This window comes from Vombatus ursinus, unplaced genomic scaffold (assembly GCF_900497805.2).
Source record: "Vombatus ursinus unplaced genomic scaffold, bare-nosed wombat genome assembly UNPS02015175.1, whole genome shotgun sequence".
Taxonomy (NCBI): Eukaryota; Metazoa; Chordata; class Mammalia; order Diprotodontia; family Vombatidae; genus Vombatus; species Vombatus ursinus.
The window spans coordinates 17,371,899-17,399,133 of record NW_020954953.1 but is presented as its reverse complement, the minus strand read 5'-3'; the positions used below and the strand labels follow the sequence as shown (position 1 = coordinate 17,399,133).

The window sequence follows — 27,235 nt, the reverse complement described above, 5'->3', positions numbered from 1 at the left end:
TGCAGTCAGAATCTTCTTTGCAGTTTATAATCTTATTTTATTATTCATTGTTAAATGTTTCACCAGAAACACTGAACATCAGTCTAAACAGCTAAGCTTACTAATAACTTTGGATCTAAATGAATTTCAGTTCAAAATGCACCATAACACTACTTCGGTCTTTCCCTCTACTTACCCCATAGGATATTTTTTCCTTTCTTTCTCATTCACTCTCCTTCCTATCACTGCTTGTATTCTATTCCTCTAATTCATCCCCTTCCCCTACCTCTTGGAGTAACTGGAATGTATTCCAGAGTGGGACGCTCTGGAGAAAGGTGGCATAGAAAAGTCCCGGGGCCATGATTCTGACAAGGGCACAGCTGCTCAAAATCATAAGGAGCATGCTGGGACCCAGGTTACATCAAGCAGTCCCAGCAACAGCTAAATCTCCATGTTAAACATCAGTACAGAAAGAGACACCAAAATCATCAGGGGATGGGGAGGGGCACATCACATGGGAGGGGCAAATCACCAGGTGGTTTGGTATTTTGCCAAGAAAGAGGGAAGGGTCCTTTTCACAAATGGTGTTTCTCAGGAAGAGTAATTAGGATCCACCATGCAAAAGTTCCAGGGCTAGGCTGTGGCAGAGCCCTGGGACACTTGGGACTCTGAGAAAAAGGAATGGTAGAATATTTTGCAGATAGAGAGGGAGGATGATGCTCTTTTTTTGTCAGCCTCCCCTCCCATGGGGCATCACATTTAGGACACTCAACATCTCCTTTGCTGTTTTAGTCAAACAACCGGTTCAGGCTTCATCTTTCTATCTCCCTTAGGACCAGCACAACATGACAGCTGTTTAATGAATATTTACTGAATTAAATTTGTTAAACCAGGAGATGGGGAACCTGTGGCCTTGAAGGTCCTCAAGTGTGGCCCTTTGACTAAATCCAAACCTTTGTTCTGTAAAATTTGGATTCAGTCAAAAGTCTGTACTTAAGGACCTAGAAGGCCAAATGTGGCCTTAAGGTCACAGGTTCCCCACCCCTGTCCTAGTAGCTTCTATCCATCTTCTGCCATCCACAGCCAAGTAGAACATGTCTTCCAATGTGACAAGCCTTTAGAATTTTTAAAGCTAGACCCCCAAATCTTTTTTCTCCAGATTAAGTCTTCCCCATTTCTTCAACTATTACTCCAATGACTTGTTTTGAGTGCACTGTTCAGCAACCTGTTTGCTCTATTTTAGTCTCATACCAGCTTGTCAAGGACCTTAATATAGTACCCCAAAATGGACAAAAAACTCTGGGTGTGGTCTGACTAGGATTGAACCCTATACTCTTTCTCAATGTGGACAGCATGTTTCTATTAATGTAGTCTAAAGTGTCATGAGCTTCATGCCCTCCCCTTGACTCCCATCATGCTACTGATTCATGTTGACCTTGCAGTCCTATAAAACTGGAAGATTCTTAAGCCTAAATCACCAGCACCTGATAGTTCTGAGCCACCTGGATGAAGAGTAGCAGCAACAAGTGAATACAGGTAATTAATTAGAAAAGCAAGCTTGCCCTCCCTGAGTGCTAAATAACTGCTCACTCTCTCTCCACTATCCAACTGATCTATAAGGGTAATAATATGATGGAAAATGGTAATCTAGGTCAATTAGTTTTGCTGCAAGAAAGACAAATGGTCATTCAGGCATTGTGTTTCCCCAGAGACCCAAGAACTGCAATGGAAACATTCCCCTGGGCTACATGTCAATCATTTCTTTGGACCAAGACCAGGATTGATAGCCAATAAAAGTGACACTAAGAGAAGATCCAATTTCAAGTTTTGTTGTTTGGAGGGGGAAGGAGGGGAGAAAAAGGGGAGAATAATAGCGAATGTAGCAAGGACCAGTTACCTAACAAATGAGAATGCCAGAGCGGGAAGGAACCCTAGAGATCACCAAACTCAAACTTCTTGATTTACAAATGAGGAAATGGGGACCAGAGAGGTTAGTGACTTGCCCTCCTTCAGTCCAGGGCTCTACCCACTCTGCCACACAACCTCTGACAATCTGAAAATGGAAAGCCCTGAAAACAGTGGCTCAGGCATCAATGTCCCCATGCTGCTGGTATTCTTTTCAGAATTTCCCTCTATTGAGGACCTACCTCGAGACTTCTCAGATGTTTTGTCCATGATTGTATTCTTCTAGCTCTTGACTTGCTCAGCATCTTAACCCACCCCTTAGGCATAAAACTAGTTCCATGTTCTGTCCAACACACCCAAGCTTTGGCTCATCCATAGGTACTCTAAGCGGCATGTTGAGCTCTGGAGTCTACCAAGACTCTGCATGACCCCATTAGGGGTTTTCTTGGAAAAGATACCAGAGTAGTTGTCATTTCCATCTCCAGCTCATTTTATACATGAGGAACTGAGGCAAACACAGTTAAGTAACTTGCCCTGGGTCACACAGCAGACACACAGTGTCTGAGACCCGATTTGGACTCACAAAGATGAGTCTTCCTGATTCCAAGGCCAGTGCTCTATCCACTTAGCCACCTAGCTGTCCCACCAGTAGAATGTAAGCTTCTTGAAGACATGGACTGTTTCCTTTTTATATTTTATTATTAGTACCTAGGTCAGTGCTTGGCACAATAATAGGCTTAATAAATGCTGATGAAATGAAACTGAATTGAATTTAATTGAATACTATCAATAGATTTCTTTGTATTAAAAGTATGCTAACTGCGCATCATGAGGTAAACCAGCATTGACGTCTCCCTTGCTACTGATTGCAAAATATAATCTAGTACATCTGTTTCCATGGTTTAAAATGTTTTATTACCTTGGAAACCAAGAGAGATATGAATTTAACTTTTTTCCTCAGAGTCATAGTACCTCTTTTTCATCTCTAAGCTTTCCCCTTTCTTGATTTCCCCTAGTCTCAAGCAAGAGGCATCTATTTAGTGATTTAGGGGACAAATCTTTTGTGGGCATACCTGCCAAATTACAGGCCTCCCAAGCACACAAGCCCATGCTACCAGAGGTTTATTTTCTGCTACCTTGACATAGGACTTCTCTGTGTCCATGAGTTCCTGGATAACTTTCCTCAGCCGATCCGCATCAGAGAGGTGCCGAGCCAGTGGCCTTGGAGGTGGCTCCTGAGCCTCCTTGGGTCCTTCCATGCCGTCAGAGTTGGGCTGGGCCTCGTTAAAGTTCCTACACAGCACAGCAATTTGTTCAGCACTCTGAGGAATAATGAGAAATGGAAAAAATGAAAGCGACTTCTCTCCATTATCACCTCTAGCCACTAAAGACATAAAACAAAGAGTGCTCACAGTTTGCCAGAAGACTCCTTCGCAAGAAAAAATTATCTGACACAAAAACTCACATTTCTGCAATGCTTTAAAGACCTATCATCAAGCATTTTCTCCAAAATGGCACTGTGAGTTAGGTTATACAAGCATCATTATCCTTATTCTGAAACAGATTCAGAGGTCAAGTGATTCCATGTTTACACAGCTAGCCAGTAGAAAAGACAAATTTGTAGATCTGACCATCATTGATGTCAAATGATAACATCACCCTACAACACCATGTAATATTTACATTGTGCCTTTCTTTAATGGCCCAATAAGTTTTCATATACTTCTTAGCATTAAAACTACACAGGACAGATATGGGTTGGAATGGAAGGTGAGGAGTGGGAAGGATATGCTCTATTTGCCATAAACCAGCCCCCTGAGAACAAGTATTTACAGAGATCTCTAAAAAGGTAAAAAGACGAGCAAATCTTGCATTTCACCTATGTCCAAATGCAAGTAAGAGAAAAGTGAGATCACTCTGTACATATTCTATTGATGGTTTAATCAGAGCTAAAGCCTAATTGGCCTCCCAGGTTCATAACCTTGGCATCATCCTTGACTCCTCATTCTCCCTCACGCCACATGTCTAGTCAGTTGACAAATTTTGTCATTGCTCCATCATCACATCTCTTACATATGGAGAGAGAGAGATTCCCCTTTGAAATGGCTATCCCATATGCTTAGAGTGCATTCTTTCCTTTCCTGCACCTAACAGGGTGCCTCTCTTTCAAATACAGCTCAAACACCATCTTTCTACATTAAGCCTTTCTCAGTCTCCCCACATGCTAGTGCCCTTCCTCAATACTAGCGCACAACCTTGTATTTAACTATTTTATGTATTTTATTCACTTTATGTTGTATGGTTAATATATGCACTTATCGTTTCTCCATTCCTTGTTAGGAGGGATTGGTCTGTTCTTTGTACTTACATCCCCAAGGGTGAGTATAATGCCTGGCAGGTAGAAGGCACTTGATAAATGCTTGCTGATTGTTCCATGTGTTCCATTCTGTTAGTGCAAAGCAAGCTGGACTTGAGTCTAAAATCTCCCCTTGCACAAGAGCCTTAGTACTACTGGGGAAAATGAGGGTGGACTGCAGAATTTTAGGGTCTGCTTGGCTTCCTAAGTTTGAGACCTACTCCATAGCCAAATTCTTGGTATCATTTTTTAGCTTTGCTGTCTTTTTCATTAGGTGTCAAGGGGCAGTCCTACCAAGGAAGAGAGAAGAGTTTTGGTCCTTCTATGTTCAGATTTAAGCACAATGTGATGAAATCTCCTGAGAGTACAGCCAATTCATTTGCATGAATGGCTGAGAACTTTCAAACCTAGAATATCAGGGCATCTGAGTGACTGGTTCAGAGCAGAATGAAATTTCACTGCTTGAAACTTCTGTGCTACCATATATCACTTATTCATTTTTAACTTCCTTCCTAACTTTAAAGCAAAATTTGCCTCATTTCTTCAATTCTCTGTCAACCTGCCTAACATATTCCACTCAACTTTTTTTAAATCAATACCTTTGGTTCTTATATCACCCTCATTTCCCAGTACCTCTGTCTTCTCTTCTGTCACCATGAAAGTCATCCCCCTTAAGAGGAAAAAAAGCAATTCATCAAAAAAAAAATTTGAACACATCCACCAAGTCCAACAGTACTGTTGTTTTCCCCATTCTCAGTCCTCCACTTCTGCAAAGAAGAGAGGAAAGTGCAATCTCATATCTCTTCTTTGGAGCTAAGAGTGGTCATTATAATTACACAGCACTCAGTTTCAGGTTTTTTTCCCCTTTCCTCTTCCACTATTGTATTCACCCATTCTTTCTTAAAGTAAAGGCAGAATCTCAGCTTTGATTATTTTCCTTTGATTGTACTTTTTTTTTAAACAAAACATTTTGTTTGCTGACTCTGCAAAACGGAAAGGAAAAACAAAGTTGTGAAGGATGTTGCTTGACCTTAGGATCCTAAGCGCTTCCCACATAATCATAAACAAAGGTAAAATATCTTCAAAGAAAAACATCACAATACTGACATACACTACGAGGAGACTGTCTCTCTGGTTGCAGTTTCTTCAATACAAAATTTTTAAAATCAACTCTTCCACTCAATAAGTACTTATTAATCATCTACTGAATGCCTAGTACTGGGTTTAGTACTGTGGTGGATATAAAAGAGGTAAATGACACAGTCCCTGATGTCAAAGACCTTAAAATCTAATAAAGGAGATATAACATATATTAAAAACAATCTGAATACAATAAAAGACACTTACAATGAGACACACACAAGACCAGTGGAAAACTAAAAATGTTCACAGGAATTTTGAGAATGAAAACAATACTTTGGACTAAGTAGAATTGAGGTATTCAAAACAGGGCTGTAGCATGAGCAAAGGTTTGGAGGCAATAATGTGTATATTTATGTATATGAAACAGCAAAAAGAATTGTCCGATTACGAGAGAACAGCTAAGCTGAGTTGTATTCTTCAAATGCACAGAGAGAGCCCAAATCTGTAATTCAATTAAGTATTTCTTAAGCATCTATTATGTGTTGGGGGGCAGGTAGATAGTACAATGGCTAGAGTGCCAGGCCTGGAGTCAGGAAGACTCATGGTCCTGAATTCAAATCTGGCTTCAGACACTTACTAGCTGTATGACCCTGGGTAAGTCACTTAAGCCTGTTTGCCTCAATTTCTTATCTATAAAATGAGCTGCAGAAGGAATGAAATGGCAAACCTTTCCAGTATCTTTACCAAGAAAACCCCAAATGGGGTCACAGAGTCAGACACAACTAAAATGACTGAACAACAACAACAAATGTACTAAGCCCTGGTGAAAGAAAGATAGTTGTGATCATCAAGTAGATTATATTCTACTATGAAGGACTACAGAATATAAATATATACAAAATGATTTCAGGAAGTGGGAGATGAGAAGCTGTAGCAATTATGGAATTAGAAATGGCCTCACATAAAACTCAGCACTTGAGATAGGCCTTGAGTGGTACCAGAAATACCAAGAAGGACAGATGAGAAGGGAGAAATTCCTGTATAGGGGACAAACTGTGCAAAGTCATGGAGATGGAGAATAAGATAATACACACTAGGAATGGCAAGAAGGCCACTGTGTGTGTGTGTGTGTGTGTGTCTGTGTGTGTGTGTCTGTGTAATGAGAAATAAGTCTAGAAATGTCATACCTGTGACTAGGAACATCACTAAAATGCTCATCCTTTAAAAATGTTTGAACAGTCATTTTTGTTCCAAAGTTAAAGCATCAATCAAAGATTCAACTAAAGAAATTTCAACATCAAATAATATGCTTCTAATTCAGCAAATTCATCTGAGAAGCAATGCTTCTCAATGAATCATGTGCTGCATGCAGAGCTCTGTGGGAGATGCTAAGAGAGGCATGGAATCGCTGCTGCCCTTGGAAGCTTAGAGGTAAAAGGACCTATGCTGTTATTGAATGGGGTGGTAATGCATCTCCATCCTTGCACTAAAAATGCCAGCTTCAATAAAGACAGGACCAGATGGCCTTGACTTCAGCTCCTAGGAGGACAGCTTGGAAAGTCCAGTTCTTGGCCATACTGGTCAGAAGATGTTTATTTCTCTATGAACATGGAGGAAGTACCGTAAAAGCAGGTGCAAGTCGTGCTCAAGAGGGTGAAATGCCTAGGCAGGATAGGCTCCAAGAGGGGCTCCTTGTTAGGTTACCAACACTGGACATTCACCTAAAGACCCCAAGTGCTTCAGTGTCACGTGGAAGCCTTTTGTGACATCATGCTAGTCACTAAATGGATTCAGGTGCTCCGCATGTTCTCTTTCTCAGACACTATCATAACAAAATACTAAGCAGCTCTTTTGGTCATAACTGACTGGGCACTCTTTCAAGTAAGCTGCTACCCTGATTGGAAAGATACCTTGTTGCTGTTTCCTATGATATAATTATATCCTATCCTATTATATCTAGTAATAATACAACTAGCAATGCTGGCATCCTCCGTATATAAGGAAGGAAGGCACTGATGATGAGCCCACTAGCAGTACAATGTGCGTGGTCCATGTGGCTCTTCCAGCATTGATCATGGATTTGCATTGAGTCAGCCTCCCTCTCATCACCCTCTCCTCATAACCAAGGTCAGTCATACTGTACAAGGTGGCCAGGGTAACAGATAGAAGACTAGTGCCTCAGATGTAAGGGCTTGCCTAGCCCTTTTCAGGGTTGTGATCCACCGTTGGTGTCTACCCTGATTCACCCAACTCTTACATGTGGCTCCAAGAAGCCGTAGCAGGCACAGCGGCCACAATATAGTAAACCATTCTAGAAGACAGGCTAACCCAGTCTGAGAGTAACAAAGATCTCAAACCCATCTTTGAGTTAGGGGGATATCTATGCCAAGCATGTGAAGCCTTCCACTGGGGGAATGGGTAGATGAGAACAATTTGTTACATTGGCCATGAAGGCAGCTGAAGAAGGCCATTAGAGCTTAGTAAGACGTCAAAGACACCAAAGTCACCCACTGCATCTTGGGCCATCACCAGCCAGACTTTTGTCTTGTACTGGAATTGACAACTCTGGAAGAGAGAGTGAGGCTGACAACTTTATGCAACTCTGCTTCACTTAAATCCAATTCACTCGAAAGTCAAGACATCACCCATGATGTCACTGGTCCTCTTCAAAAACAAAGGACCAACAACAACATGGCAATGGAAAAAAACTGAAGTTACCTTGGGTAGTGGGAATACAAAGATAAAAACAACATAGCCCCTGCACTCAAGGAGCATATAGTCTACTAATATTCAAAGACTCATTCATTTTAATTCCTTACAAAGGATACTGCATCATAAATTTATATAAGACAATTTTACATGCAATCCTGAACAATGACAGATTCAGGGCTGAAGAATCTATATTAAGCATTCCATATACTGCATAAAAAAGGATCTGACAAAATGCACCATAAGTTAAATGGCATCTGGTTAGATTACAGCTTTGCCATGCTGGATGGCAAAAATCGCACCTAACAATACAGTGTTAAAATAGCAAGATTTCAAAAATAAAATATCTTGCCACTTTGTAAAATTAGATTTTCATTTAAAGAACCTTTTGGGCTAGGTTAATTTACAAAATAATACTAGCAAAGTTTTTTTTCCCCCCACAGAAAATGTACTTTTTAGGGTCCTACAAGTCAAAGGTAGAGATAAAACTTCAGAACGTGTTCAAAACCTTGGTTGGTTTAGATTCTAGAAGTTTGCGTATTTTATGTTGTATGTTGGGAAAGTATGGACCAGAAAAAGAAACCATTCTATGATGGTTTGCCATCTGGAATACATTAAGAAGTTATCAGTTCTTACTGAACTCAAGGTAATATACAACTTCTGGAAAGTTTAAGGACATATTCAGGTGCATCTGAGTAAGATATTTGAAGGAACTTAATTTAAGGAAGATTGTATATTTATTGTATATAAAAAACTATGCATGACTTGGAAAAATCATTTAACCCCTCTGGGCCTCAATTACCTCATATATAAAATGAGTAGGTTGACCTAGAGGAATTTTAAGTTCTTCTTTAGCTCTAAATCCTTTAATTTTACGAGCTTGAGTTGAATAGGATTCATGCTCAAAAAGAGAAATAAGTAAGTCTTTCCATCAAGCAGCCTAGTGGAAAGAGTTGTTTAGGATTTAGGCCCAGTTTTTCCACCAACTAATTGTAGTATCTTAGGCAAGTCACTTAACTTCCCAAGGCTTCAATTTATTCATCTTTGAAATGGGTATAACAATATTTGACCTACCCATTTCTTAAGTTGTTTTATAAAGATCAAATGAAACAACAGGCATGAAACACTAGGAAAACTTTTTTTTTATAAGAATAAGCCATCGTGATTCTTTCAAGTAAAAACAATGTTACCTTACCTTCCCATTTCTCATGGATGGGATAGAGGCAAGGTGTATTGATTAAAATGTGGAAAGATGCTGAAGTGTTTGGTCAAAAAAGCCCTGGACTATAAAAGGGAGCTGAGGAAGCGAGATCCCTATAACTTTTGAGGCATTTCCAGGGACCAGGGATCAGGGCTTCTTGGAAGCAGTGCAGGGATACTTTATGCCAGGATACTCCTCCAAAGCTACTTCCTAATCAGGACCAGGATGGCATAGGGAAAGGAAGCTAGATCTGGAGTCAGGAGAGAGTCGGGAGAGAACTGAGGCTCTGAGTCTTCCAAGAATCCAGACTCGGGCACATCAACTTTACCCAAGTCTCAGTTTTCTCATTGACAAAATGGAGATAATTCTTCTAGCAAAATCTTACCTCACAAGGTTGCTGCAGGGAACATACTTTTTAAAGCTTGAAGTGTGACATTATAATGAAATGCTCAAGACTCTCCTGGTGTCACTGGGAACGGAGATAAACATGAGATGAAACTATTGTGGGTAGCAGAAAAAGCTAAAGCCACTCCATTTTGGCTGCAGTTCCTCTATCTGGCCCCTGACCTGACCTTGTTTGTACTGCAGCTCCCCATCCTCCACCCCCCTCTTTGGGACCTTCCTTACTACTGGAACAGCAATGACAGTGCTATCTATTAGGACACGGTTACAAGACACACGCCTTTTCTGTTACTAGCCCACAGCAAAAAGACTGTCCAATCCTGAGGTCCCATACCCAATTCACCTCCTCGCTGAATTAAAACCTATGTAAGTTTTGTCCTTTGACCCTAGGGAGGCTTCTGCCTGTGTGTGTAGGGCTTCCTTGCTGGCTAACTCAACGTACCCTCATTGGTCCTAAATTTATGGTATTGGGTTTGGGTTACGGTTTGGAGGCTTTGGTTCTGGTTCTGGTTTGTTGCAGCACCAAAAATTTTATCCAGCATTTATTACATGCCTTCTGTGTACAGAGTAATTATTAGTCATATGTCCATTTGGTGTTAATTCTTCATGGGACTGTAGGACCCATAACTATTTGAAAAGCTTATGACTATCTTATACCTACTTCTCCTTTAAAGTACTTCTGGTAAAAGCAAAAGCCAGATGTTCAGGATCTAAGTGCCCAGACTTATATGAGGAACTTAAATGGCTTAATTATGAGTATGTGGTGTGCATAATGAAGGGAACTACCATATTCAAGCACTTGTTTTTTTTTTAATTAAATTTTAATTTGGATATAGCCAAGTATTTGTTTCATTTATCTGCTTTCCTATGGAATGATAAGCATTAAAAACTTTAGATTTATATATGGCTTTGCTTCTAAGAAAGCATAAAACAAATATCATATATACTGAAATATATGTATACACAAAAGCAATCTGGTCTTTTTAAAAAAAAATTCTTGTTGAAAAGTAGGGATATTGGCAAAAAGTTTTCATTTTAAAAGTTACTGTAAGGCAAATCCTTACTAACAATAACAAGATCCTACTTATAGATAGAATCTCAAACTCAGCACTAAGTGGTGACTTCCTTCTTTAAAAATCTACATATAAATACAAATTCCATTTTCTTATATTGCAGCTATAAATGTCTCCATTTGCAGGGAGCCCAAAGTAATTTCTTAAGTGCAACAACCAAACTGTTTCAGTGTAATCAAGCCCTTCTCTCAGATTCTCTGCTGAAGTTGGATAAGGTTGTTGCTTTTAGCAAACCACGCTCTCAGTCACTAATGTGACTCTTCCTAACCTTCAATGTGTGCAATTACTTTTCAATCTGAAAATTTCATGATGGCCTCCTTTTTAGATTGAATAAACAACACCTCCTTCTCTTGGAAATAACAGGCTTTTTATTTGTTTTGCTAATATTCAAGAAATCACAATCTGAAGCTTTTTATATTCTCTATAACTTTTAAAACCCAAATAAAATTAATTGAAAGAAGAGTGTACTCCATAATAAGTAGAACCATTTAAATACTATCACTGAGATTTCTGTGACTGCTTTGTGAAATAATTATAGCTTTACCAGAGTCCTTCTTTACCTTGTTAGATGTTGAATTCAGTTGGCATCTGATGGCTATATTTTAGTTTGTGGTGTTGCCAACCATTTAGGGATATTAAGTACCATAAATTCTGCTATAAGGAATCCACTTACTCTACTTCAGGCTTGGAAATATTTCCAACCAAAAGAATTCTTAGCTGAAAATATTTAGAAAAGTTTAAAAAACTTTATAGTAACATTTCCTGAAAAAATAATTAAGATGGTAGTGACGGTAATGGTTGGCAATGGTGGTAGTAGCAGTGGTAATGATAGTAGCTGCCATGCCTATTACACTTCAGGGCTTGAAAAGGCTTTTAGATTTTATCTCATCTGAAACCTTTAGAATAATTTTTGTGAGGTAGGTGCTGTTATTATCCCCATCTATAGATATGGAAATGCATGCCCTTTAGAGGTTAAGTGACTTGTCCAAGGTCACAGCTAGTAAAGGTATGAGGTGGGATTCTAACTCAGGTCTTCCTTCGGAGTTTAGTGCTCTCTCTACAACACCATAATGTACCCCCAGTCATGTATTCCTCATTTAAAATGGAGCAGATCAGTCTCAGGAAGAAGAAGTCATTTAGGAAGCTGACAAGCTAACTACAACTCTTTATTTCTTTTAAAAGACAATCTTCCCATTTTGCCCAGGTTGGAAGTGCAGGAGGATCTTTCCCATTAATGACTGGCAAAGGAACTTGGTCTACTCTGTTTCTTACTTGGGCAATTTAGCTCTTTCCTTTGACAACTTGGTGACCTCCTCTCCCTCTCTATCTCACACCTGGGGGCTAACTATATAGATGCCAAATTTAGTATGAACAGTCAATCAGCATAGCCCACTGTAGCTCAGAACTCCCGAGCTCCAGAGATCTTCCATGCTAACACCTTGCAGATACTTGTGATAATGAAGAGTTAGCTTTCTTCTACTCATAAACATATCCATCTGTAAAGTTATCTACTGTAGTCCATATCCTCTCACACCTAAAATTATGGCTATAATTAAGTTAGATATGGCAAAAAAGTTTGCCTAGCTGCCCTCAAATGAGTTCAAGTTACCAGTTCTGAATGAACCCCTTCCAGTGATTGAAAGGAATAGCAGCTGTATTTACTGAACCACTGACTAAGAAATGGAGGCAAGTTAGGACTGGAGATAGGTAAATGTTGTACCCACCCCCACCCCCCAAAAAAGTAACATGGTATATAGTCTTTAAACTATGGGCTGGTGAACTTGACTTAAATTTCTTATAAACTTTTAGAATGTATTGTTAAAGGGGTAGATTGCTGACCATTTAGAAAGGAATATAATGATCACTAAGAGCCAACACGGCTTCATCAAGAGTGGGCTATTGGCTTTCTTGAGGAGGCTACTAGTCTAGGAGATAAATGCAAATACGTATCGGAAACCTCCATAACAATTAGAACTAAGCATAAGCAGAACGGGTTTTCAGTAGGTGGTAAGCTCCCCATCACCATGGATCATCACCTGGAAGCTGGGTGGTTATTTGCCAGGGCTATTATAATATATATGAGGTTCTTGCTCTGGTACAGGTTAAGCCACATTTCCAAATTTTGAGATTCTCCACATGCATGTGTATGTATGTGAACCTCAACAAATGTTCATGATGCTAGTACCCTGAGAAGCATTTCCAATGGAAACAGCACACTGCTGCTACTTTTCTCCTTTGGAAAACTATAGAAAGGAACTGTACAGACCACGAGACATATGCCATGTTACCTTTGAGAATGGTTCAACTCTAGAAAAACAACAACAAAAGATGGTCAGTCTAGGCAATAAAAAGTGAGTGTCTCTGGTCATTGTATATTTCTGTGTTTCAAAGCCAAATATTCAATTAAATTTGGATTATTCACTGGTTATATTATCTACACCTCATTTACAATATACTTAAAACTTATTCTTAAATACACTTACACTCTTTTTGTACAGGAAACATAAAGACTCTGCATTACCAAATAAATAGTTTAATTTCAGTTTAACTAACAATGACTGGTCTTCTGGATTAAAAATAGAGCCAGTTAATAACGTTCCAAGAAATGAGTTACTTAGCAGAAGAAAACACCTTCCCAGTATCCTTTACAAAAAAGTCAGGTTGTCTGAAGATTGTATAACATCCTTTCTCCTAATTGTTACATAATCTAGCCCACTCTAGATTTACTTTGAACAACAGATCAACTTAATGAATCATCTCCAAGGAAATCTGAATTACTTATTATGCCTTGTTACAGACAGGAAAAATCTTGAGGCCCAACAGAGAAATCTAGCAGCTTTCCTGAAAGGGTTAATTAAAAGAAACAGACAATACTGGTTTGTTTGTTTGTCTGTTTGTTTGTTTTTTTTTTTTTGTGGATATAATGAAAGCCAATCTGCTTCCAGGGCAGCACACAACCAAAGTTTTCCAAATTTTCACCTCCAGTTATTTTCCTTTTTATACTTTTTTCTTAAATTGCTTTTAATTTTAAATCACCTTTGCTTCCAAATATATCCCTTCCCCTTTTCCTCAAATACCACCCCCTCAAAGAGTATTCCCGTAAAATAAAATGTGACAAGGGAAAAAAAAATTCAGCAAAAGTAACCAACATATCAACTGACTCTGCCAGTATATGCAAAGTTTCACAACCAGTCTCCTAATTTCTTCACAGAAGGGAGAGGATGAACTTGCAGTTATAGTTTTACGCTCCCTTCCCCATTCTGGCATCTTTAGGAATAATCTGATGGATCTCAAAAGCATCATGGCCATAGATCACTCCTGAGGCCTCGAAAACAGAACGATGCTAGACCTGTGGTAATATGAATATAACCAACAGTAGTAGTGTTAAGGCAGTAGATCTTGTAATCTCGTTTTTAGCTATCTTTTCCTATCTGTCTCCACGGCTGCCCGTTGTGGGGTGTAAATTGTGAGTATAAAAGTAAACTTATTTCAAATGAGATTCCTCACAGAAAAAAAAGATCTTTCATAACCCTGGATGGCAGACACGTACCCTCTGAGAGTATCCACTGGCTGTTTGCCTGGGACATGCCAGTTACCTAAAGCTTAGTGAGAAGAAGTTACTGCAGCCTACAGCACTTCTTTTCACCACTCATTTCAAGCAATGGATAGTCTCATCCATTTCAGTAATGGATAGTTTCACAACAGATGGTAGAATGAAAATTCATAGCAGTATTCTATCATATAATCACCATCTCCTCAGTTACAACCTCTCTGAACTCCACATCTTCTATAGAATGCCATCATAGGTGATATATCTTAAAGGATCACCTGAAGAAGATACTTTGAAGTACTCTTCAAAACAAAATTTCTTGAAAGTTTGCTTTTAACTGCTAAGCAAGGGTCATATTTAATTTTTCACTATTTTGATTCAATCCAATAAGCTATGTATTAAATGTATAGTATTTTACATATAAAAATGAATAAAAGAATCCCTGCCTTCAAGAAATATATGGCCTTGGGAATAAGAATGTGAGGGGGTGAAAAATATACACAAATAACTATAACACAAGTTAGAAAATCATGACTTTGGTATGCATTAAGTTCATAAATGTCTGTGAATGAATTACTATTAGCTAAGAAAAACAATGGCATGGAAAATTCAAAGGCAACATTACTTCTACCTGGAGAGATCAGGGAAGTTGTCAAAAAGGAGGTAGTATCAGATTTGGGCCCTGAAGGCAGAGAAGGATTTCAACAGGAAAGATTGAAGGAGGGGAGAAGAAATTTGCTACAGGCATGAAGGACTACAGGCATGTGGAAATGCAAAAGCAGGGGGAGGGGCAGAAAGGGACTTTAGAAGAAGTAAGCAGTCCAGTTAGGCTACAACTGGATGCACCAAGAATTCCATAAAATGAAGCTGGACAAATAAGTTGGAGCCAAACTGCAGAGGTCCTTGAATGCCAAAATAAGGAACCTATTCTTTATTCTGTTGGCAATGGAGATCCAAGATGATTTTAGAGCAATATTACTTTGGAAATGATATGATGGATGGAGAAAAGGAAAAGAGATTACAAAATTATAAGAGCGCAGGTGAGAAGACATGAGGGACTAAACCAGAGTGGGAGCTATGCAGTAGAGGTGGGGAAGGGAATTAGATGTGAAAAAAATACAGATGTAAAAATAAAAGTATTTGATAACTTGAAGATAGAGGGATGAGGAAGAGTCATAAATGATGCCAAGTTTTCAAGCCTGAGAGACAGTAAGAACAGTAATACTATTCATGGAAATACAGGAATTAGGAAAAAAGACAAGATTCGGAGGGTAAGGTGAGGATTTCTGTTTTGAACATGTCCCATTTGAAGAAAGGATAGGAAGAAGATGAGAAGCTGGCAATTGTAAAGCGCAGCTCTGGAGGTCAGGGAAGCCAGACATAACTGATCTGGGAGGTGTACAAATAGAGGGGAATCACTGAAGCCCCAGGACTGGACAGCAACATCAAAGGAAAGGGTGGAAAGAGAGAAGGGAGCCAAAGAAGAAGCCCCACTTTGGGGATGGAAGGATGAAGAGGTGTCAACAGAGACTCATCAGATCCAAGGATCATAGATTTAAGAGCTGCAAGAGCTGCAAGCTAGCTCCTTCCTTTTACTCATGAGGAAACTGAGACCCAAAGAGGTTTATCGACCTACCTACGGTCACACACACATACGGTATGGCATTCAAACAAAAATCCTCTCACTCTGAAGTCAACTATATCAAACACTGCTGCAGACAGGTCCAGAAGAATGAGCAGGGTCAAGTGTTCAGCAGAGGCAAAAAGCATAGGAGAAAGAGCACTATATTGGGACTCAGAGGACCTGGGTTAAAATCTCCTACATAGGTCTGTGTGGAGCATCTGGTTATGAGGGTATGGCTGACCCCTTCTCCACAGAAGGGATGGCTGCCACTCCTAGGACTCCAGTGCCTTTCTGCTTGTTGGTGGCAAATGGTCAGCAGTTGTTGCTGTTGGTGATGAGGAATGGATCCCTTCTTCACAATAACTTCTCTTCTCAACGATGGCTGTGGAAGCTGAGGAGGTCTGAATGGTTTGGGGGTACTGCTACTCCCACAGCTCCCAAGCTGTCTCTATCAGAGCCCGTAGGGAGATTGTGGTTAAGGTAGTGGCAGCGGCCTGACTCGCCTGGCTCACACAGCCTCCTTTCTCTCGTGCAGGGTGCCTTGATGTTTCAGCCAGCTGGCTCACCTGCCCTGTGAGTGGCAGTCAGCTGGTAGTTGGTGAGGATGGCTAATCTCTTTAAATCCTATGATTCCAATGATTTGACAATTAGGAGGTCATTACTGGCCTTGGAAAAAAGACTTTCAGCAGGATGGTGGGAATGAAAAAAAAAGTGGATTCATCCCCAAATCTTTTCCAGGAAGTATTGAGGAAGTGGGACTTATAAACATCTTCTCTATATGACAGTAGAAACCGTTAATGAAATGACCTTATTCATAGCGTATGATATATAGGTTTTCACTGTACTATGCACCACTTTCTAAAGTGAGTCAGAACCATTTGCTGGAAAGCACAGGTAATGCTTCTTTAATATGTTGCTATGACAACACCCCATTTCATTAAAAAATGCACAAAAAGGGTATTCAGTAGCCACGCCACGAGTTATTAAAATTCAGTCTTGATTTTCTTCTACTCAGCAGATTATAAGCTATTCAACTGACTCAGGGGGCCAGTGCCTCCATTTGTACTAAGTATCTGATGTGTAGTATGGCAGGCCAGGTGTTAAACAGGAGGTGAAATGGGGCCATTTTTGCATTTCCTTGCTTCTCTCCTTCTGTTCAATTTCCTTACTTAAAAGGCAGAGTTTAGAATTCAAGATTAAAATAGAAGTATCCCCCATTACCAAAAAGAGCGCCAAACGCCTTCTAGTATTTCTATACAATTGTCTGATTCTTTCAAATAAAATAATGGTATTTCAACATAATTTTATTGAAATTTACTCAAGATAAGCCCCATCATCCCAGTAGCTATCTCTAATCCCATGCACTCACAGGATCTTTGGTTTTAAAGGCATAGTTTGTTCAGAGGAGAAAATGTGGGTACTATTCCTGGTGCACAATATTTTTCCTATTTTGGGGAGGGGGTTATTTTTAAAATTTTTTTCTGCATTACATGTAAAAAAATTTAACATTCATTTTTTAAAGTATTTAAGTTCCAAATCCTCTCTTCTCCTTGAGAAAGCAAGCAATTTGATAGAGATTATATATGTGCAGTCATGCAAAACATATTTCCATATTTTGCAATAGAAAACACAGACAAAAAAAACCAAGAAAAATAAAGAAAGTTAAAAAGTGTGCTTCAATCTGCATTCAGGCTCCACCAGTTCTTCCTCTGGAGGTGGATGGCATTTTTCCTAATAAGTCTTTCAGAATTGTCTTAGATCACTGTGCTGCTGTGAACAGTTAAGTCATTCATACTTGATCATTATACAATACTGCTGTTACTGTGTACAATGTTCTTCTGGATTGCTCACTTCACTTTGTCTCAGGTCATATAAGTCTTCCCAGGTTTTTCTGAAAATATCCTGATCATTTTTTATAGTATAATAGTATTCCATCACAATCATATACCACATAACTTGTCCAGCCATTCCCCAACTGATGGACATCCCCTTGATTTTCAATTCTCTGCCACCACAAAAAGAGCTGCTAAAATATTTTTGTATGTATAGGTCTTTTTCCTTCAAAAAAAAAAATCTTTGGGATACAGACCTAGTAGTAGTATTGCTCAAAGGGTATGCAGTTTTATAGCCCTTTGGACTTAGTTCCAAATTGCTCTCCAGAATGGTTGGATCAATTCACAACTCCACCAACAATGCATTAGTTTTTTCATATCCCATCCAGAATTTGTCATTTTCTTTTTCTGTCATATTGGTCTGATAGGTTTGAAGCGGAACCTCAGAGTTATTTTAATTTGCATTTCTCTAATCAATAGTGATTCAGAGCATTTTTTCCTAAGACTATACATAGCTTTGATATCTTCTTCTGAAAATTGCCTTTCATATCGTTTAACTATCAATTGGGGAATGACTCATGTTCTTATAAATTTGACTCAGTTCTTTATATATTTGAAAATATATTTATCAGAAAAATCTGCTGTAAAATTTTTTCCCAGTTTCCTGCTTTTTTTATAATCTTGGTAGCATTGATTTTATTTGTGAAGAAACTTTTCAATTTAATATCATTAAAATGATCCATTTTACATCCTGTAATGCTTTCCATCTCTTATTTTGTCATAAACTTATCCCTTATCTATAAAGCTGACAGGTAAAATAATCCATGCTCCTCTAATTTGTTTATGATATCACTCTAAATCACGTACCCATTTTGACCATATCTTGATAAAAGGTGTGAAATGTTGGTCTGTGTCTAGTTTCTGTCAAAGTGCTTTCCCTTTTCCCAGCAATTTTTGTCAAATAGTGATTTGCTGTCCCCAAAGCCTAGATCTTTGTAGTTATCAAACACTTACTATGGTTGTTTCCTATGGTGTACAATGTACCTAAATTATTTCATTGATTCACCACTCTATTTCTTGGCCAGTACCACATTGTTTTGATGATTAGTGCTTTGTGATACAGTTTGAGATCTGGTACTGCTAGGGCACCTTCCTTCATATTTTTTTTAATTAATTCCCTTGATATTCTTGACCTCTTGTTCTTCCAAATGACTTTTGTTATTATTTTTTCTAGTTCTATAAAATAATTTTTGGTAGTTTGATTGGTTTGGCACTCATTAAATAAATTAATTTAGGTAGAACTGTCATTTTAATTATATTGGCGTGGCTTACCCATAAAGCAATTAATATTTCTTCAATTATTTAGATGTGATATTTATTTCTATGAAAAGTATTTTGTAATTGTGTTCATATAGTTTCTGGGTTTGCCTTGGCAGGTAGACTCCCAAGTATTTTATATTATCTGCAGTTATTTTAAATGGAATTTCTTTCTATCTCTTGCTGCTGGGTTTTGTTAGTAATATATAGAAATGCTGATGATTTCTGTGGGTTTATTTTATATCTTGCAACTTTACTTAATCTGTTAATTACATCAACTAGTTTTTTAAGTTGATTTTCTAGTATTCTCTAGGTATATCATATAATCTGCAAAGAGTGATAGTTTTGTTTTCTCACTAATTATGCTAATTCCTTCATGTTCTTTTATGTGAGATAATGTTCCCCATTCTACCTTTCCCTTCCTCTTTCTTGCAGTGCATCCCTCTTTCTCACCCCTTCATTTTATTTTGTTGAAATCATCCCATCATCAAGTGACACCTGCACCCTCTGTCTGCATATATTCCTTCTAACTGCCCTAAAAATGATAAAATTCTTGGGAGTTCTAAGTATCATCTTCCCATACAGAATGCAAACAATTTAACCTTATTGAATCTATTATGATTTCATGTTTTCCTTTTTATGCATCTTGTATTTGAAAGTCAAAATTTTTATTCAGCTCTAATCTTTTCATCAAGAATGCTTGAAAGTCCTTGATTTCATTAAATATTTATTTTTATCTCTGAAGGGATATACTCAGTTTTTCTGAGTAGCTGAATCTTGGTTGGAATTCTAGATCCTTTACCTTTTGGAATATCATATTCCAAGCCCTTTAATGTTGAAGCTGCTAAATCTCGTGTTATCTGGCTGCCTGCAATTTTTTTAATTAGACCTGGGAGCGTTGGAATTTGGCTATAATATTCCTGAGAGTTTTCTTTTGGGAATCTCTTTCAGGAGGTGTTTAGTGGATTCTTTCAATTTCTATTTTACCCTCTGATTCTAAGACATCAGGGCAGTTTGCTCTCTTTTTTTTGGAATAAGATGTCTAGGCTCTTTTCATGGCTTTCAGGTAGTCCAATCATGGTTTTCAGGTAGTCCAATTATTCTCAAATTGTCTCTCCAAGATCTATTTTCTGGGTGAGTTGCTTTTCTGATGAGATATTTCACATTTTCTTCCATTTTTTCTTTTTTTTTTTTTTAACATTGTTTCACTGTTTGTTGATGTCTCATGGAATCATTAGCTTCCACTTGCCCAATTCTAATTTTTAAGGAATTATTTTCTTCAGTGAGCTTTTGTACTTCTTTTTCCATTTGGCCAATTCTACTTTTTTAAGAAGTTCTTTTCTTCAGTTAATTTTTGTACCCTTCATACAATTTGGCCAATTCTGCTCTTTAAGGTGTTATTTTCTTTAGTGTTTTTTCTTTTGTACCTCTTTTACTAAGCTGTTGACTCTTTCCATAAATTTCTTGCATCACCCTCATTTCTTTTCCCAATTTTTCCTCTACCTCTTTGATTTTAAAAATCCTTTTTTAGCTCTTTCAGGAATTCTTGTCAGGCTTACATCTAATTCACATCTTTTCCCCTTTGAGGCTTTGCTTGTAGCTGTTCTGACATTGTTGTCTTCTGAGTTTACGTCTTGATCTTCCCTGTGACCACAGTACAAGTTTTATGGTCAGGTTCTTTGTCGTTGTTGTTGTTTGCTCATTTTCCAGTCTATTTCTTGACTTTTAACTTTATGATAAAGTTGGGCTTGCTCCCAGGGTGGAAGGGGCACTGTCCCAAGTCTCAGGTTTTTTGTGCTGCTGTTTTAAGAGGGAGTTCATGAAAGGTATGGTTACTGCTTTCCTGGCCTGTGCTCTGGTCTTTACTCAGGAAGGAACCTTATTCTGCTATAGCTACAGGTGCTGGCACTCCTCTTGACCCTGGAACCGTAACCAGGTCCTCCACTCTCCCGCAGTCGCAAAGTGCTCGTGCTCCTTTTTGCCTTGCAGCTAAGACCAGGACCCCTACTCTCCCGTGAGCCACCTTGACAAACACTCTTCTCCCCCCCGGAGCTGTGACCAGGGCCCCTGCACCTCTCTGCTATAAGTTCTAGTGCTCTTCTTCACCCTGGGAATGCAACAGGGTCCTGAACTCAGAACCAGCAAAGGGTCCCCTGTGATCTCTTTCTGACCAGTTGTCCAACCCCCTTACCCTCTGTGGGCTGAGGGCTCCAGAAGCCGATGCTGTTGATGCAGCGCCCTCCAAGGCCTGCTGCTGATACTGCTGGAGCCCAGCCTGCACTACACTCCCGCTGACCGCCTGGTATGACAGACCTTTCCTGCTGACCTCCTGCATTGTCGTGGGCAGGAAAATTGTTTTACCCTGATCTTTGGTTGGTTCCGCCGCTCCACAATTTCATTTGGCACATTATTTTGAGGTTGTTGAGAAGGGAATTTGGGAGATTGTGGTGAGTTTCTGCCTCTACTCTGCCATCTTGGCTCCACCCATCACAATTCACGATTCAGGAGTGTTTAGCAAAGAAAAGAAAATGTGTTATAACAGAACTTGCCCCTGAATGCACATATATGACATCTAAGGATTGATGAGAGACGAGCTTTTTGAATGCAAAAGGTTAATACAGCATAAAGACACAAAGCCACATCAGAGAATAAGCTTCTCTCTTCAGAATAATGGTGTGAACTAAAAGCCTCAATTGATCTGTAAATATGTGTGTGTGTATGTGTGTGTGTATATATGTATACATATATACATATACATACATACATACACACATATATATAACACACACACACACACACACACACACACACACATATATATATATAAAATACATCCTACAAAAGTCTTGGTCAAGAGATTACCATGTAATGAAAAATTTCTAAATAATGACATTTAAAAGCCATTTGTGACATCTTGAGCCTAACAAGTTTACTGACACGCTACAGCAGGAGGCAAGAAGATACTTTCTCAAATCTTTGCTGGTTGTTTCTTTTTTAATCCTAGGTTTCACTCACGTGCTACATTTTTCTACAATCACTAATTAAACACAGACAATAAAAAAGAAAAAGCAGCAGTTGGTGGCAAGGAGCAGTGCACGTGCTTTTGCCTCCAGGTTAAATCGTCACCTAAGCGCACACCTTCCCAGATCCTAAATCATGGAATGCTAGAGCCAGGACGGGGCCTGCCATCTTAGTCTAATCCCATCACATTACAACTAAGGAAATGAAAGCCTACAAAGAAGTGACATGAGCAAGTTCACACAGCAACTAAATAGCATAGACAGAACTTGTACCCTGATCTTCTCATTCCTCATCGAGTTCTCTCTCCGTGACAATCAGGATCCTCCATTTCCTCCACATCCACCCTTTTCTTCTGCTAGTCTTTATTCCTCTTTGGATCCCGTATTAATACTCGCAAGTAACTTGTTTATACAATGACGGAGAATATTGTGTGGCTCTGCAATCAAGTACCTGGGTTCAAATTCCACCCTTGAAAATTACCACTTGTATGATCAGGGAAAAGTCACTTAACCTCCCTAGGCCTCAGTTTCCTCATCCATAAAATGAGAGGATTGGACTAGACTAGCCTCTAAGATCCCTTAACTCTCCAGATCTACAATATCATAGACTTTTCTCAGGATTTAGTGTAGAAGCTTCAACTAAGGACGTATATTTCCTGATAGAAATGTAGGATGTCACTGCACAAATAAAACTCACAGACCAAGGAGAGTCATTGTCAACAGATAAATGCATCAAAGTTCTAAGAATACAAAGGATTAGCCAGACTGCCAGTCTAGAGGTTACGTATATGAAACATTACGTAAGCCTCATATTTTTGTACATAGATATTTAACCATCTCTAATTTTCACAAGGAGAAAGGGTCTACAGCTGCATTTAATATAAATTAAATGGTGGGAACAAGTCACTGAGTTACTCTTTTGGCTAGATTTACTACGTTTGAAAGCTGGTGCTTTTGCCCTGCCCAAAGAAACATGCCAAAGAAAACACAACCTCCGTAACAAACTGGGAATCTCTCTTCCTCCCCCTCCCACCAAGCCAACACCTGCAGTGACCACATTGACAAAGATTCTCTGTAGTCTTTTTTTTGTTGTTGTTGTTCCTTTTGATGTAGAGTTTTAAGCAATCTTATCTCAACAGAAACATATTTATAATAGGAAATGGCTTTGAAAGGATACCCAACATCATAAAAGCACAACGGGAGCAAAAAAGTTATAGGATTAAAGAGTTAAAATGATAATAAATGATAGAGCAACTCTTCTCCCTGAGAAACAGCTACTCCCACTTGAAGTAGAACCTTTAAGTTTCCCAGAACCCTTTCTTCACAACCAACATGTGAAGGAAGTGGCATAATCAATGGGCATTTATGAAGAGTCCACTATGTGTCAGGCTCTGCGCTGGACGCTGAGGATACCAATGCATGATGCTCAGATGAAGTCATTGAGTAGACTCACACACTTTGTTTTTGTCAGTGACTTCAGTCATGTCTGACTCTCCATGACCCCATTTGAGGTTTGTTTTTTTTATCAAAGATACTGTAATGGTTTGCCATTTCCCTCTCCAGCTCGTTTGACAGTTGTGAAAACTGAGGCAAAAAGGGTATAGTGACTTGCCTAGGGTTACACAGCTAGTAAGTGTCTGAGGCCAGATCTGAACTCAGGAAGATGAGTCTTCCTGATTCCAGGCCCAGTACTCTAAACTCCATACCACCTAGTTGCCCACCACATACCTTGAGTCCCAATTAATGAGTCATTGCTAGAAACTGAACCCAGGCCCCTTGAAGCAAAGTACAGCACTTATTTATTTTAAATACAGAATAATTATTCCTCCATCTTCAGTTGTCAGGTTCAATCTAAAGAGGGCAGGGCTCTCTGTTGTACTGAATTTTTAACATCTGTCTAGTAGATAAGCTAAGCCTCTGCTGAGCTTTATCATAGAAATAAAAAATATCACAGGACAAGAAGTTCCCCCAAAAAGAAGACTACCCTAAAAACCATATATCTTTCCCCACAACCCCTCAAACCATTCCTGGCACATACTAGGCATAAGGGCTTGTTGATTGGCTGATGGCCAATGTCATAATCAGAGTCCTGTTAAAAACCATCCTAAGTTTCTAAGGTTTAAAATAGTTATAGTGGAATCACAGAACTTTGAAGTTTTCTTTTTGTTATGACACTCACTTTTTCATTTATGCATTTTGACTATAATTGTATTTCAAACATATGTTTTATTTATTAAAAAGAACCAAGTAGAGGTTCCATTCTGGCTTGTATAAAAATATGCTTTTTGGGCAGCTAGGTGGCATAGCGGATAGAGCACCAGCACAGGAGTTATGAGGACCTGAGTTCAAAACCAGCCTCAGACCTGACACTTAACATTCACTAGCTGTGTGATCCTGGGCAAGTCACTTAACCCCAATTGCCTTAAAAATAAATAAAAATATTCTTGTTCTCTACTTACATAGAGTATACAGACCTATTGTAATCAGGCCATCAAGCCAATTAGGTGACACCCAGATTTCCCTTTCTTCTCTCCCAAAGAACCATTTCTTATTATAAAGAAGTTAGTTTTTTTTAGAAAAAAAGAGGAAGAAAAGAAAAAATTCAGCAAAATCCATCATTACATTGAGAAAGTCTGATCTTATATATAATGTTTCATGGATTCCCCATGTCTTCAAAGAAAAGCAGAGATTGGACATGTAATTTAACTTCTCTGAGGCTCACATTCCTCATCTGTAAAATGAGATGTTTGATTTCATAACGTCTAAAGTCTGTTCCAGCTCTAAATCCTATAATACTGAGATTCAATGGAAAGAAACTTAGTGAACCTATCTCCACGTGCTTCATTCTACCAGTGCATAATTGCCTTCTTACATCCCTTCCAGGGGCCAGGAATAGCCAGTCTGACCCTGGCTAATAGTTTGATGACAGTAGGTAACCACAGAGACAAGTGGTACAACAGGAAAGCCCCAAAGTTTCAGTTACCCTGCCACACGAACCTCCAAAATGAAGCCAAACCATCACCGCCACCACCTTCTTTCCCCCTCCCTGCCCTCACAAGAAGACATGATTCTGGGCTCAGGGTCTGGGTAGAAGGGCGCAGGTATTTCCTGGACTCAATTCTGGTCTCAGTGGGCTGCCTCCCTGACTCTGTGGTGAAGCCACAGGCATACCCTAAAACCATAGAGACCTTTCTCTAGCATTTGCATTTAAATATTCTCTTCAGGCAAAACAGAGGGGGGAGAAAGTGAATCTCTACTCCATTTTCACAATGTGCAAGCAAAGGAGGCATAATAAACAGGGGAAATCACTTCAGCCCTAGACTTTTTGGAAACCACCCAGTATGAGAGGCCACTACAAGAGGGGCAGCAGTTAAAACATGTGCTCCCAATAAATACAATTAGAATTCTCATGCAGCGCCACGACCCTGCCCCCACCCCCAAATCCATTCACACACACATTTACCCAAACCTTCCCCTCCTAACTCTCTCAGGCTAAGCTACTTTGTTACTCTTTTGTGACACCCTTTCGTGTTACTTCTGCCCTCTTACCTCTACCCTACACAAGATTCCAGATGTTTCTGTACTAAATTCTATCAATGCAAAACTCTCCCAATCAATTTTAACTAGATTTTATCTTCTTAAAAATGCTAGCAGGAGGTAGCAGGGGTGGGGAACCTGCGGCCTTGAGGCCACACGTGGCCTTCTAGATCCTTAAGTGCGGCCTTTTGACCGAATCCAAATTTTAAGGATCTAGAAGGCCACGTGTGACCTCAACGCCGCAGGTTCCCCACTCCTGGGGAACAGTAAGTAGGAAGAGGGAAGATTTCATGTCCGACAAGCGTTACTGACCCAGGCACCAATCTCTTAGATCCCCACTTAAGACAGTTCAGTTCAAATGATTTTACTTAAGCTGAAAATGTTGTTTTTAGGAAGTTTTAAAAAGTTTGTACAAAAGAAGCAATCTTTCTTTTTCAAAGAAATGTCACTGCCATCTCAAACACTGAGCCACAGTGAAAACAACAACAACAATAATAACATGGGTTCCCATTTGATTACATAGTACTTCGATTTCCACAAAATACTTGTCTCACAACAATCCTCTAAATGATCTCGAAATTATATGGTCATAGAACTAAAGCATTAAGTGGCCTAGTCCAATCCTCTCATTTTACAGATAAGGAAACTGAGGTCCAGGGAGGTTAAAGCGATTTGACCAAAGTCACAGTGCAGAAAGTGAGCATTAAGAGGTGGATCTGACCAGAGTTGGCATTTCATTCTTTGCCCTGTACCACCATGCCTCTTTTCTTCAAGAAGAGTCAGTCGGCAACTGGATATGGCACACATCCCCAAACTCACAAAATATTAAACTTACATCCTAATTCATAGAAGAATTCCTCTTCTCCACCCAAATCCGAGATGCCGGTTGCACACTAGGATCACCATCTTACAGAGGGGGAAACTGAGCATCAGAGAAATGGACCGATTTGTGCAAGGTCTCACAGCTGGTGAGAGTCTGGGCTAAGCTCCAAGCCTTCTCTTCTTACCCTAAGTCTAGGGTTCTTCCGCTCTGCCAACATTATACCTCTCTAGAACCGTAAGGACTGACGTTAGGTCCCTATGGATGCCTATGTGCTCCCTTAAGCATGAAGCTACTTCAGCAACCTTTGCTTTTCTGAGTTATTGCAATGTGATGGCCTGTTCACTTGCTCTGGCTTCACTCTTTATTGATGGGACTTTGCAACATTCTGTTACGTCTTAAAATAAGGATAATTTGATAAATTTGATAAAGACCAATGTTGGGTTTGTAAATACAAAGTTAAAATTTTACCACTGTCAAGAAAACCAGTAAAATCTATTTTTAAGCTTACCACTGGAAAGGGGAGTCAGTCAACAAGCATTTCTAAAGCATTTACTATGAGTAGGCATTGTGCTAAGTGTCAGGGATACAAACAAAAGCAACAACATAAAACAACAACAACAACAACAATTTTTGCCCTCGAGGAGCTCACATTCTAACGGGAGAGACAACACTCAAACAACCAAGGACACACAAGAGAGATATATACAGATGCACACACATATATGTCTATGTATATATGTAGTGTAAATGGGATATGTTATCTTAAAGGGAACCACAGTGGTGGGGGGAGGGAGTCCTGGAAAAAAATCTTTTGTAGAAGGTGT

The 27,235-nt window shown here is 39.2% G+C and overlaps 1 protein-coding gene across 6 annotated transcripts in view; it reads right to left on the bottom strand.

Moving 5' to 3' along the window:
* Positions 1 to 27,235, bottom strand: part of LOC114031505 (T-lymphoma invasion and metastasis-inducing protein 2-like) — a 288,383-nt gene that overhangs the window by 27,109 nt on the left and 234,039 nt on the right. For 3 of the 6 annotated variants that reach the window (XM_027846610.1, XM_027846611.1, XM_027846612.1), the window contains one exon: positions 3,021 to 3,206. In XM_027846610.1, coding sequence (XP_027702411.1) covers positions 3,021 to 3,206 — 186 coding nt within the window. Of the gene's footprint in view, positions 1 to 3,020; positions 3,207 to 9,618; positions 9,703 to 26,423; positions 26,581 to 27,235 lie in introns of those variants that run through there. The other 3 variants (XM_027846615.1, XM_027846614.1, XM_027846613.1) reach the window with 3 other exon arrangements.